The sequence below is a fragment of the Berghia stephanieae genome, chromosome 5 (genome assembly GCF_034508935.2).
Source record: "Berghia stephanieae isolate SIO BIC M18660-M18661 chromosome 5, UCSD_Bste_1.3, whole genome shotgun sequence".
In the NCBI taxonomy this organism is placed as follows: domain Eukaryota; kingdom Metazoa; phylum Mollusca; class Gastropoda; order Nudibranchia; family Aeolidiidae; genus Berghia; species Berghia stephanieae.
In genome coordinates, this window is record NC_088364.1 from 81,577,772 (window position 1) to 81,588,842 (window position 11,071).

General features: G+C 38.0%; 1 protein-coding gene across 6 annotated transcripts in view; it reads right to left on the reverse strand.

The window, feature by feature from the left end:
* The window catches only part of LOC144973714 (poly(ADP-ribose) glycohydrolase-like), a 44,191-nt gene extending 37,720 nt beyond the window's left edge, over positions 1-6,471 (reverse strand). For 2 of the 6 annotated variants that reach the window (XM_078916536.1, XM_078916535.1), the window contains exons 1-2: positions 6,333-6,441; positions 472-531 (exon numbers count right to left, since the gene is read on the reverse strand). In XM_078916536.1, coding sequence (XP_078772662.1) covers positions 472-531; positions 6,333-6,334 — 62 coding nt within the window. In that variant the 5' untranslated portion in view covers positions 6,335-6,441. Of the gene's footprint in view, positions 1-471; positions 532-6,219; positions 6,299-6,332 lie in introns of those variants that run through there. The other 4 variants (XM_078916537.1, XM_078916538.1, XM_078916540.1 and 1 more) reach the window with 4 other exon arrangements.
* Between the last annotated feature and the right edge of the window lie 4,600 nt (positions 6,472-11,071).

Here is an 11,071-nt window from a genome sequence, read left to right on the forward strand (position 1 = left end):
AGTTTGGCGAGACTGGGAGATCGCTTTGCACAGCTTCCACAGTACGATACCAACAAATTGGATACAACTGTAGCCTGGCATTTCAACCTACCTGGTCATCGCAGCCCCAAGGCCACTGACGTATGTGTATTAAAATTCAGCTACACCAACACAATATCTCGTTGCAAACAAGAAGCACATCTCATTAAAACCCTTGGATGTTTAAAAATCGATGTCTGCTGGATAATGATGTACCGTCATTTCTCTACCCCCACCCCTTGAAGTATGAGGCTGGTTTCACATATAGACATTGACATTGGTCAATGCTTTGCGATGCTCCCATTGAATAATGGGACTGTACAGCAAATATGTGAAATGTGTTTCACACCTTGGAAGATGAAAGTAAAAGACAAAGTTGCAAGGACTGGCACAGCACGAACCAAATTGATGACTAGAAAACCTGAAGTAGAGACACATATTTCGTGTACACACCATGCATTTAGGCCTATATGGCGACGATTTTCAATTTGGCCTCTATGCCTATACAGCTTCCTTTGTGATGATCAAAAGAAATTTTGCAGAGAATTAGGATAGTTGATATGAAATCATACACAATGTGGGAATGTATTTATTGTTGTGTTTCTATGTTTGTTGTTGTCTAGCTATTATTAAGTTGCCGTTGTGAATTGTTTTCATGTTTGGGTGTCCTTGTGAGTTCCATTCACTGTTGTGTGTTATTCTTCCTGTGAGTTTGTGACGTCACTATGGGTATAAAAACGATCCTCCCTCCATTTTGGAAGCTCTTAACACTAATACTAAGGAAGCATCTAGGGAGATCAAGATTTTGGCTTCCTGGCATAAAACCATATTTTCGTTTATAAAACTGTTTCTTTCTGTTTAAAAGGAAAGTTTTTTTTCTTCTATTTATTTATTCCTGATTGTTTTTCTGTTGTGGTTTTTTTTACTAATCTTTAAAAAAAAAAAAAAAAGATTTGACATATATTATTATCATGCACCCCCCCCCCCCCCCCCCCCAAAAAAAAAAAAAGTCAGAAGAGAGATTGCAAGTTAGTGGCCGTCCAACAAAAATTAATTTAGCTCTTTTTTTTTACTAATACTTTTCAATTTTCACTAGGGAGACCATGATTTTGGTCGAAGAAGTATTTTCATTCATTTTCATATACAGAACTATTTCTTATGTTGTGGAGTGGAGTTGTTTTATTTTGTTTTTGTTCTTTATTTATTGGGTTGTTTTTTTTTAGGCCGTATGATAATAGCATGCCAATCACCCTCCTCCTCCCAAAAAAAAAAAAAAAAAGAAAAAAAAAGAAAGAAAAGATGAAGAAGAAAGAATGTAAGTTATCAGTTGTCTAACACTAACACAAAAACGTTATTTTTATATTCGTTTTCTTTCTCTTTTCAAAAAAATATTTTTATTTTAGTTTTCATTTTTTAAATTCTTCAATTTCCTCTTAGTTTCAATAATTCTTTTACTTTTCTGGGAGAGGGGGAGGGGCAGGGTAATATTGTTACAACGCCTTTTTAAAACAAAAAAAGAACAGCAACAAAACCAAACAAGAAGACAAAAAAACCTCGCCTCTTCAACATAAAGAAACAATTCTATGAACCAAAATACGGTTTTACGCTGGTAAGCTAAAATCTTGGTCTCCCTCGCCAAAACCAAAACTGGCCAGTTTGGCTAGGGAGACCAAGATTTTGGTCTCCCTTGCATCTACCTAAAAGGCTCCATACACGCCCGGATATGATCCTGGTTCAGACCCCGATCAGGCAAACCGGGGTGAAAACGCAATGTGTGTGGCCAAATACCTGGCCGATAAACCTAGGTACGGTCGATCGCCCGCAAAGCCCCTTTGCTTAATATTTTTCGAGGTGATCGGCGATCGGGGGCGTGGCAGTATAAAAAATTGGACAATTTTTTTCGGATTTTCGCTGTTTTGACGTCAGATTCGTGATCAGCGTCGAATTTACAATAGGTTTGAACCAAGAACTATGTTTTTACTCCAAAAATTGATGAAATTAGAAATAAATTTTAATTAATATTGAGGCTATGTGGCCGACAGAAAAGTGCCCCTCCCTGTTTTGTGATGGATCAAGTGGTATGACTCTCGCTTTCAGATCGGAAGGTTCAGGTTTCGAGACCCGCTCTGAGTGGCGCAGAGTTGAGTCCTTGGAAAAGGCTCTTTACCCACATTCTCTCACCGTACTCAGGTGTAAAATGAGAACATGGCCGTTCGTTGTCTTTGTTGGGAAAAAATGTCACATCGCCTGACAGGCGTCATGTCTCGTCTTTCAAGTCTAATATTGCTGTTGCCTTGGGACCCAAGGCACGTGGATATTGCGCCAAATAAATGCTGTGTTATTATTTTTTAAAAATAATATTTTTATAAATGTTACGCCAGGAAGAGGTAGATGGCAAAAGTTTCGTTCTTGTTCATCGTAAAACTTATAAAGGATTTCATACAAAATAAAAAATAGTTTTCATAATTTTCAATGTAATGATATAATAATATGCCAGTTCTTTTTTTTTTTTTTCCTCCTCACCCGCCGTTGACGCGACATGACGGTCGACCTTGACACAGACATTTGGGATTGGCAGATGCCAAAAAGCCTTGACTACGTGATGACAGGGGTGGGCATTGTAACCTTGAATTATAATCTACAAACAACGCCCCCCCCCCCCTCCCCCAAAAAAAAAAAAAAAAAAAGAAAAGAGCTGTGTGCGTGTGTGTGGTGGTGGTGGTGGGGGGTGCGAATGCGAGTAGTCCCGAGGAGTACCCGTTTAACCTGCCACGGGAACACTGTCGATTTGTTTTATAAATAATAATAATAATAATAATAATAATAATAATAATAATAATAATAATGATAATAATAATAATAATAATAATAATAATAATAATAATAATAATAATAATAATAATAATAATAATGACGATAAATAAAAAATCTTTATTGTCCACAAATGGAAAAATTTCCGTGGTCTACGTTGCTTTTAAACTTAAATCGGATTGCAAATGTATTGATGTTATGCGTATTGGAAAAATACTCACGACATCTCCATCGGGGTATAACATATTAACACACAAAACTGCAAACGCGAACGTTCATTGTCTGATTGATATAACTTAGTGATAAGTTAATTATAAAATGCTGTCTAAAAGCAATAACAACGGGTTGACTAACGTCAAATTCATTCCTTCTATTGATGCTCTGTGTTAAATTAAAATACTCACAAAGTCCGCCAGCCAGAAATATCACTCCAGCCCAAAGATCTACATGGAACCGTGAACGTTATAGTCTGATATATTTTAATGAGAACTAATCATAAAAATGGGTGTCTAAAAACATTAACAATGAGATGAGTGACGTCAATTTGGTTCCTTCTATAAATATCCAAGAACTTTACTCACTCCATCCGCTCTCTCCTCCTTCAATACATATGAATCTATTCTCTCATCACTTTTTTGTGCGGCTATGCATGTGATCTTGTGAAATGACACTCGCCTTTGGATCGGACGGTACTGGATTCGAGTCCCGCTCTGAGTGGCGCATAATTGAGTCCTTGGAAAAGGCTCTTTACTCGCATTCTCTCACCTTGTTCACTGTTAAAATGAGTACCTCGCTGTTTACAGCGTCGTCTCTGTCGGGAAACAATTGCAATATCGCTTAACAGTCATGTCTCGTCTAACATGTTTTTATGTTGGCCAAAGACCCTTATAAAGTGATTTGAGCACCTTTATTGAATATAGCGGTATATATAGCGCAAGTAAATTTTTCTCTTTCTCTCTCTCTCTCTCGACATGTTAGAATATTATCGCTATTGTTACATATGATGCGAATATCTTGGACGGTTATTGATGCTATGAGTTTAGGTAAAATGCTCACAACATCCACCAGTCGGAAATAACGTACCGTCACACAAAACTACGAGTAACCTTGAACGTTAAAAGTCTGATTGATATAATTTAGTGAGAACTAATTACCAAAATGACTGCCTTAATACAATAACAAAGAGTGGAATGATGTCAATTTCGTTCCTTCAACAGTCTAATTGATATAATTTAGTGAGAAGTAATCACTATTGTGCGCAAGACAAAAGATAGAATAACAGACAGTAACTGGGATCGGTTCTGTTGGCCACATAGCCTCACTATTAATTAAAATTTATTTCTAATTTCACCAATTTTTGGAGTAAACACACAGTTCTTAGTATCAAACCTATTGTAAATTTGACGCTGATCACGAATCCGACGTGAAAACAGCGAAAATCCGAAAAAAATTGTCCACTTTTTTTATACTGCCACGCCCCCGGTCGCCGATCGCCTCAAAAAAATATCTCCCCGTATGTGGGCAAAAATCATCTGCGATAAACGCAGGGATCGGGTCACAGCGATAGGTCATCCGTACCGCGATCAGCGGATGTCAGCGTCTATGGGGGGCTTAAGATAAGTTGATTGAAATTAGTCAAGTGTTGACTCTGATTTTATTACGTTTTTATTACCGGACGAACATACCCGGACAATTCGCGTGATGCCTTGATGCATGGCATTTTTTAAACCGCCCATATATTTCCTTCTACATCTAGACAGTATTATGGAGAACGTCCACTTTGGTGGAGACTGAAGAAATCCGTTCACAACAATTATTGACCAGTTCCAAAGACCGAACTATCACTATCAATGATGAATGGATGATGAATACTTTAAAAAAAAATAAAATCTATCTATCTACGAGGGCTCTTTCAGAAATAACCGAAAAATGCCCATTGCTCAGCAACCATTGGAGATTTTTAAATTCTGTAAACGACATGATATTCCTTATTTTCTTAAGGATATTCCCAGAAATTATGAAGTGCATCGTTTTGCACAATGAATTTCTAGACGATTTTAAAGATGGCGGCCCACCTTGAAACTTGGTCAAAGGAGGAAATCAGAGCTGTCATACGTTTTTTTGAACGCCAAAAGTCTGAATCCTACCGAAATTCATAAAGAACTTCAGAGTGTATATGGTGAGCATGTTATAAGCCGTACACAAGTCTATCACTGTTGTAATTTGTTTGAAGCCGGCCATTCCGACTTGACAGACAGGGAAGGGAGAGGGCGTTCGATAACTGCGACGTCAGAAGACAATGGGAAGCGAGTTGATGAGCTTTTTCGTCAAGACAGGAGGTTGAAACTTCATGAAATCGCAAGCAGTCTTGAAATTTCGGAAACTTCTGCCCATAGAATTGTATTTGATGAACTTGGCTACAGAAAAGTCAGCGCAAGATGGGTTCCTAAGCAATTGACCGACAATCATAAAGAACAAAGATTGGACATCTACAGGGAACTTTTGAGAAGAAGCAAGAGCTCACGCAGGGTTCACGGGCATACTGCCAACGCCGGCGGAGACTTTCTAGGGTACGATGTGACTTTTCTTGACAGCATAGTCACCGTGATGAGACTTGGTTGCACCACTGCACCCCAGAAACAAAGCAAGATTTGATGACATGGAAACATCCATCCTCACCTGTCGCGAAGAAATTCAAAGTCATGCGGTCAGCAAAGAAAATAATGGGAACTGTTTTCTGGGACAGTCGTGGTGTTATTCCGTTCGAAACCTTACAACCTGGAGAAACAATCAATGCTGCAAGGTACTGCCAAACTCTTGACAAGCTTAGGGAGGCCATTCGCAGAAAGCGCCCAGGGCAGTTGACCAACGGGGTCATTTTGCAACACGACAACGCTACACCCCACACAGCACGAGTGACGCAAGGTTGGCTAGAGAAATATGGATGGGAGATTTTGCCACACCCACCACACAGTCCAGACCTCGCACCATCTGATTATAACCTCTTTGGGCCACTGAAACGTGAGCTGGCAGGAAAGCGCTTTGATATCGATGAAGAGCTTGTTGACCATGTGCGGAAATGGCTACAAAACCTTGACGGAAATTTCTTACGAGAGGGTATTTATTCCATGGTGCGGCGGTGGCAGAAGTGTGTCAACAGACTTGGCTGTTACGTAGAGAAATGAAGGACGAGTCAAGGTATGAACAGGTGCAAGAATTTTGTTGATAGCATAAAAAACGCGGATTTTACAGGCATTTTTCGGTTAATTATGAAAGAGCCCTCGTACATCAGACCATTTATCTATCTACCCAATATACCTAGATTTTAGGCTAGAAAAATTTTGTGCAAAATTATAATTAGAGTAGAGAACGAAGAGAAAATGCCTTAGCCTTAGCCTTCACTTTCGTGACGTGATCGGCTACGTCTGTAGCTGCCAGCTAGAAGTAAAGTTTTCATTTCTTTTTCGATTATTTCCGTTGTCGTGATATAGTATAAAACTCACATAAGCTAACCAAAAAGTAAGCAAAAGGAATGAGGTGCTATCCCTCAGAAATTAGGCTGACGAGCGATGAAAATAAGTATCAACAAGCAAAATTTCTTGTGGACTACTAAGAATGGGCATTAAACGATACCGTATCGGCCACAGTAAATACAGATTTAATTTGGATACCTGATACTATATGCATGATGGAAGTGTGTATTCCAAGAAGAAGGCTGTCATTATCCCCAGACACCAGTCTTGTACACCTGTACACAATATGCGTCGACTTCGAAGTGGGTGTCATGGCCGAATGGTTTAGTCGCCGGCCCTGGAAGTTTTACCAGAATCGACGTCGCGGGTTCAAATCCTGGTTCCGCTACTTAAAAAAAAAATTTTAAAAATGCCGTCTTCTTTTTACAGAACATTGCAAAGGATAAATGTCCCATCCATCCTCCCCCCACCTCTTTTTAAAAAATCTCTCTCTCTCTCTCTCTCTCTCTCTCTCTCTCTCTCTCGCTCTCTCTTGGTTCCTTTCTATTTTCTAGCAAATTGTCATATTCGTCCCCACTCCGATCTCAAAAAGTGTCTAAAAAGAGTAAATAATTAAAAAGCAAACAGAAATATTCAGAGAGCGACCAAATGATCAGATAGAGGAGAGAAAAAAAAAAACTTTAAAAAAATAAAAACAATTTTAAGAGATTCATGCTCAGAAACGGAACAAAAGGCCAAACAAAAAGGAGAAAAGAATAGACTCGCAGAAAAAAAGGGGTGGGGGAGGATAGATGGGACATTTATCCCTTGCAACTTTCTGTAAAATGAAGACGGAATTATAAAAAAAAAGTGGCGGAACCAGGATTCGAACCCACAACGTCGATTCTGGTAAAACTTCCACGGCAGACGACTAAACCATTCGGCCATGACACCCACTTCGAAGTCGACGCATATTGTCTATATGTACTAACAACTGATTTAATTATATGTTTTTATAGATATTTTATTAACTTTCATTATTTCCATGTGCATTTGGAAACATTCCATATTCTGGAATGTGGATAATTGTTTAAAAGAGCAGAGTTTTCAAATATATGTCTGGGGATAACGAATATTCGCTATGAGCTATCCACCACCCCATAAAAAAGTCGTTTCAAACCGTAGTCTAACTAGAGCCTTCTCTCCCCGACTGCTTGAGGTCACGGGTTCAACATACACAAACGCCGCGAAGCGTGTATTCCCTACCCTTAGCCTTGTCCATACCCCAGGCGAACAGACAGTGTGTAAGTGCTCGATGCCCTACCCCAATGTGATTCCCTAGACCAGTGTAGAACATACATCCCGTGTGTATTCCCTTCACTTGAAGAGACCAAGGGTTCAACGGCTAAAGCCAAGAAAGTCTGGTGGCCGGGTATTTTGGCACTACAAAACGTTATCAAATAACGAATTCAGCCCAGCCAACTTTGTATGTGATCAAGTTAGTCTCGATTTTACTTTCTGGGAAAAATTCCTGCCTGATAAAGGAAGTGTGTGCAACGAGTCCGTCGAGGGACAGAATAGATACAACTTAATTTAACCCTTTGAGTCACGTGCCTTTCGCTGCTCCTCCGGGTGCTTGAAGGAACAAGGGATTGCCAAAGTTATCCGTTTTTCGCTACAATGCGTTATGATTTTCAGGCTTTGAAAAATAGTTTTCTTTTTCTATTTTTAAATGTCATTTTAAAAAAAAGCTGATAAAGCGTTTGGGCCCATTGTTCATTTGGGAGGCCTTCCGAAAGCTCCTCGTTCTAGCATTTCTTTCCATTTGTATTATCACCGTGGACCTTTTGTCGGGCGTTTATTTATTCAATTTGTCATTATATAAAAGCATTTTAAAAACTCTAGAACAAACCTTGATAGATTTGTGAAAGTTTAAAATTTCCTAATTTGACCATTGTTATGATTCTCGGCCCCATTTTGATTTGTGAAGTAGTGAAAGAAGTCCTAGAATATTTTTTTTCTATTAGGGTTAGCTCGAGGTCGGAGGCTTTTTTGTTTTATTATTATTATTATTATTATTATTATTATTATTATTATTATTATTATTATTATTATTATTATTATTATTATTATTATTATTATTATTATTACTACTACTATTATTATCATTATTTTTTCTTATTTTTTTAAACCTCAGAAATGTGAGACACCCAATGTTTGTCGTTACTTTGCCAATTTAGATTTATCTCCGTCTTTTAAATACGACAATAAACAGGTATAGGGATATTGACCTTTAAAATAAGAAAAGAAAAAAAAAACAACAACAAACAAACAAAAAAAAAAACAACAACAAAACACACACAAAAAAAACAAAAAACAAAAAACAAAACAAAAAAAAAAAAAACAAAAACAAAAAAAAACAAAAAAAACAAAAACAAAAACAAACAAACCAAAAAACCCCCAAAAAACCCCAGTAAATTAAATTTTAAAATAAGGAACTGTGTTTTCAGTCCACCAGTGGACTGAATACACAGCTGTGTTTTCAGTCCACCAGTGGACTGAATACACAGCTGTGTATTCAGTCCACCGGAAAAGAGTATAATTATACGGGCTAAATTGTTTGACCGAGCGCGAGAAGGCAAGGTGGGCGGCTGTTTTAACACAGCGTAACTGTAACCGGGGTGGGGTGAGTTAGGTGTTCGAGCTCATTTATCGGTATAATATTTTCTTTCTATCTCTCTTTCTTTTTCTTTTTTTTGTAATCCCTTGGCAAAAAATTCTTAATTTTCAACTTCAACACGTTGACACCATTCCTGGTGACTTGAGAAGTTTGAACGACATTTAGCATTTTTTATTTATTTACTTTCACTCGCTTTTTATATTATTATTTTTATTTGGAACACAGTGAGAGTCAACATTGTGCATTGTGCATTCCTTGTACGTAACAATATGAGTCAGGAGGAAAACGAAACAAAAACTAACAAACAAAATTAAAAAAAAAAATGAGAGAGGAAAAAAAATGTTAAAAGAACAACTTTATAGTTATAGGCACTTGAATATGTTTGAGGGATCGTCAAAGAGAGAGAGAGAGAGAGAGAGAGAGAGAGAGAGAGAGAGAGAGATAGAGTGAGTGAGAGAGAGAGAGAGAGAGAGAGAGGATGGAGGTGGGAGAGATTAGAGATAGAGAGAGAGATAGATAGGGCTAGTAGAAAGGAAGAAATAAATGGGATACCAGTCAAAAAAATTCTTAATTTTCAATTTCAACACGTTGACACCATTCCTGGTGACTTGAGAAGTTTTATTGTTTTTCTTTTACTCACTTTTAATATTATTATTATTTTAAATTAGAACACAGTGAGACGTCAAAATGTATTGCCTTGTGCATTCCTTGTACGTAACAATGTGACTCAGGGGGAAAACGAAACAAAAACGAACAAAAAAATAATTAAAAAATTCAAAATATTTAAGAGAACAACTTTATAGTTATAGGGTCTTGAATATGTTTGAGGGAGCGTCAGAGACACACACACACACACACACACACACACACACACACAGAGAGAGAGAGAGAGAGAGAGAGAGAGAGAGGGTGGGGTGGGGGAGCTTAGAGATAGAGAGAGATAGATAGATAGGGCTAATAGAAAGGGGCACAGGCGTGCTCGAGGCCAGTGATCGATGTAAAAAGTGACCAAATAGAACCTTACTTGGGCAAACAATACTAAAACTTTGATCTCCTTGAAAAAATCATCGGTTTTGATAATCACAAAACTCTCACGGACTCGGAAACATTAAGTTAAGGAAGATGACTCTACGTTCTTTTAGGGACTCTATTGTTTTTAAAGGTTTGATGGCGCTTATTGAGGTTATTTTAGGGCTAGTAGAATGGAAGAAATGGGATACCAGTAAAAAAAATCCTAGTTTTACAAGACATGATAGACAATGAACAATAGACTCGCCATACAAGGAGAAGGACAAGGGATGATTTTGAAAGAAAATGATGTTGTGGGGAGAGGGGGGGGGGGAGGGGCACAGGCGTGCTCGAGGCCAGTGATCGATGTGAAAAGTGACCAAATTGAACCTTACTTCGGCAAACAATACTAAAACTCTGATCTCCTTGGAAAAATAATCTGTTTTGATAATCCCAAAAATTCTAACGGACTCAGAAAAATTAAAAATAGATATAAATGTTCATTTAAAATTAATTATAGAAACATTATTGTCTGTGTAGTAATTTTGGTCCAATTGGTCAGGCCAATGGCTATCTGGCAGCCACTGTAAGAATCTCGGCGCCCGATTTCGAGCAACTCTCATCAAGACTTTCGAGAGTAACGCTGTAAATGATATTATTAAGCCGTCAAATTGCCATAAATTTTATGCCTGTCCATTTCTGATTATGCCTAACCTATAATAGGTTCAGTATCAATGTGGTCAATATTGATCAAGTGTCGACGATATTTGGTCATTTTAAAATATTTTTATTTCCGGTGGACTGAATACACAGCTGTGTTTTCAGTCCACTGGTGGACTGAAAACACAGTTTCTTCTGGGAAAAATTCCTGCCTGATAAAGGATGTGTGTGTAACGAGTCCGTCGAGGGACAGAATAGATACACTTAATTTAGCCCTTTGAGTTTAATCATTATTCACTCACTCAGTCACGTGCCCTTCTCTGCTCCTTCGGGTGCTTGAAGGAACACGGGATTGCCAAAGTTATCCGTTTTTCGCTACAATGCGTTATGATTTTCAGGCTTTGAATAATATTTTTCTTTTTCTATTTTTAAATGTCATTTT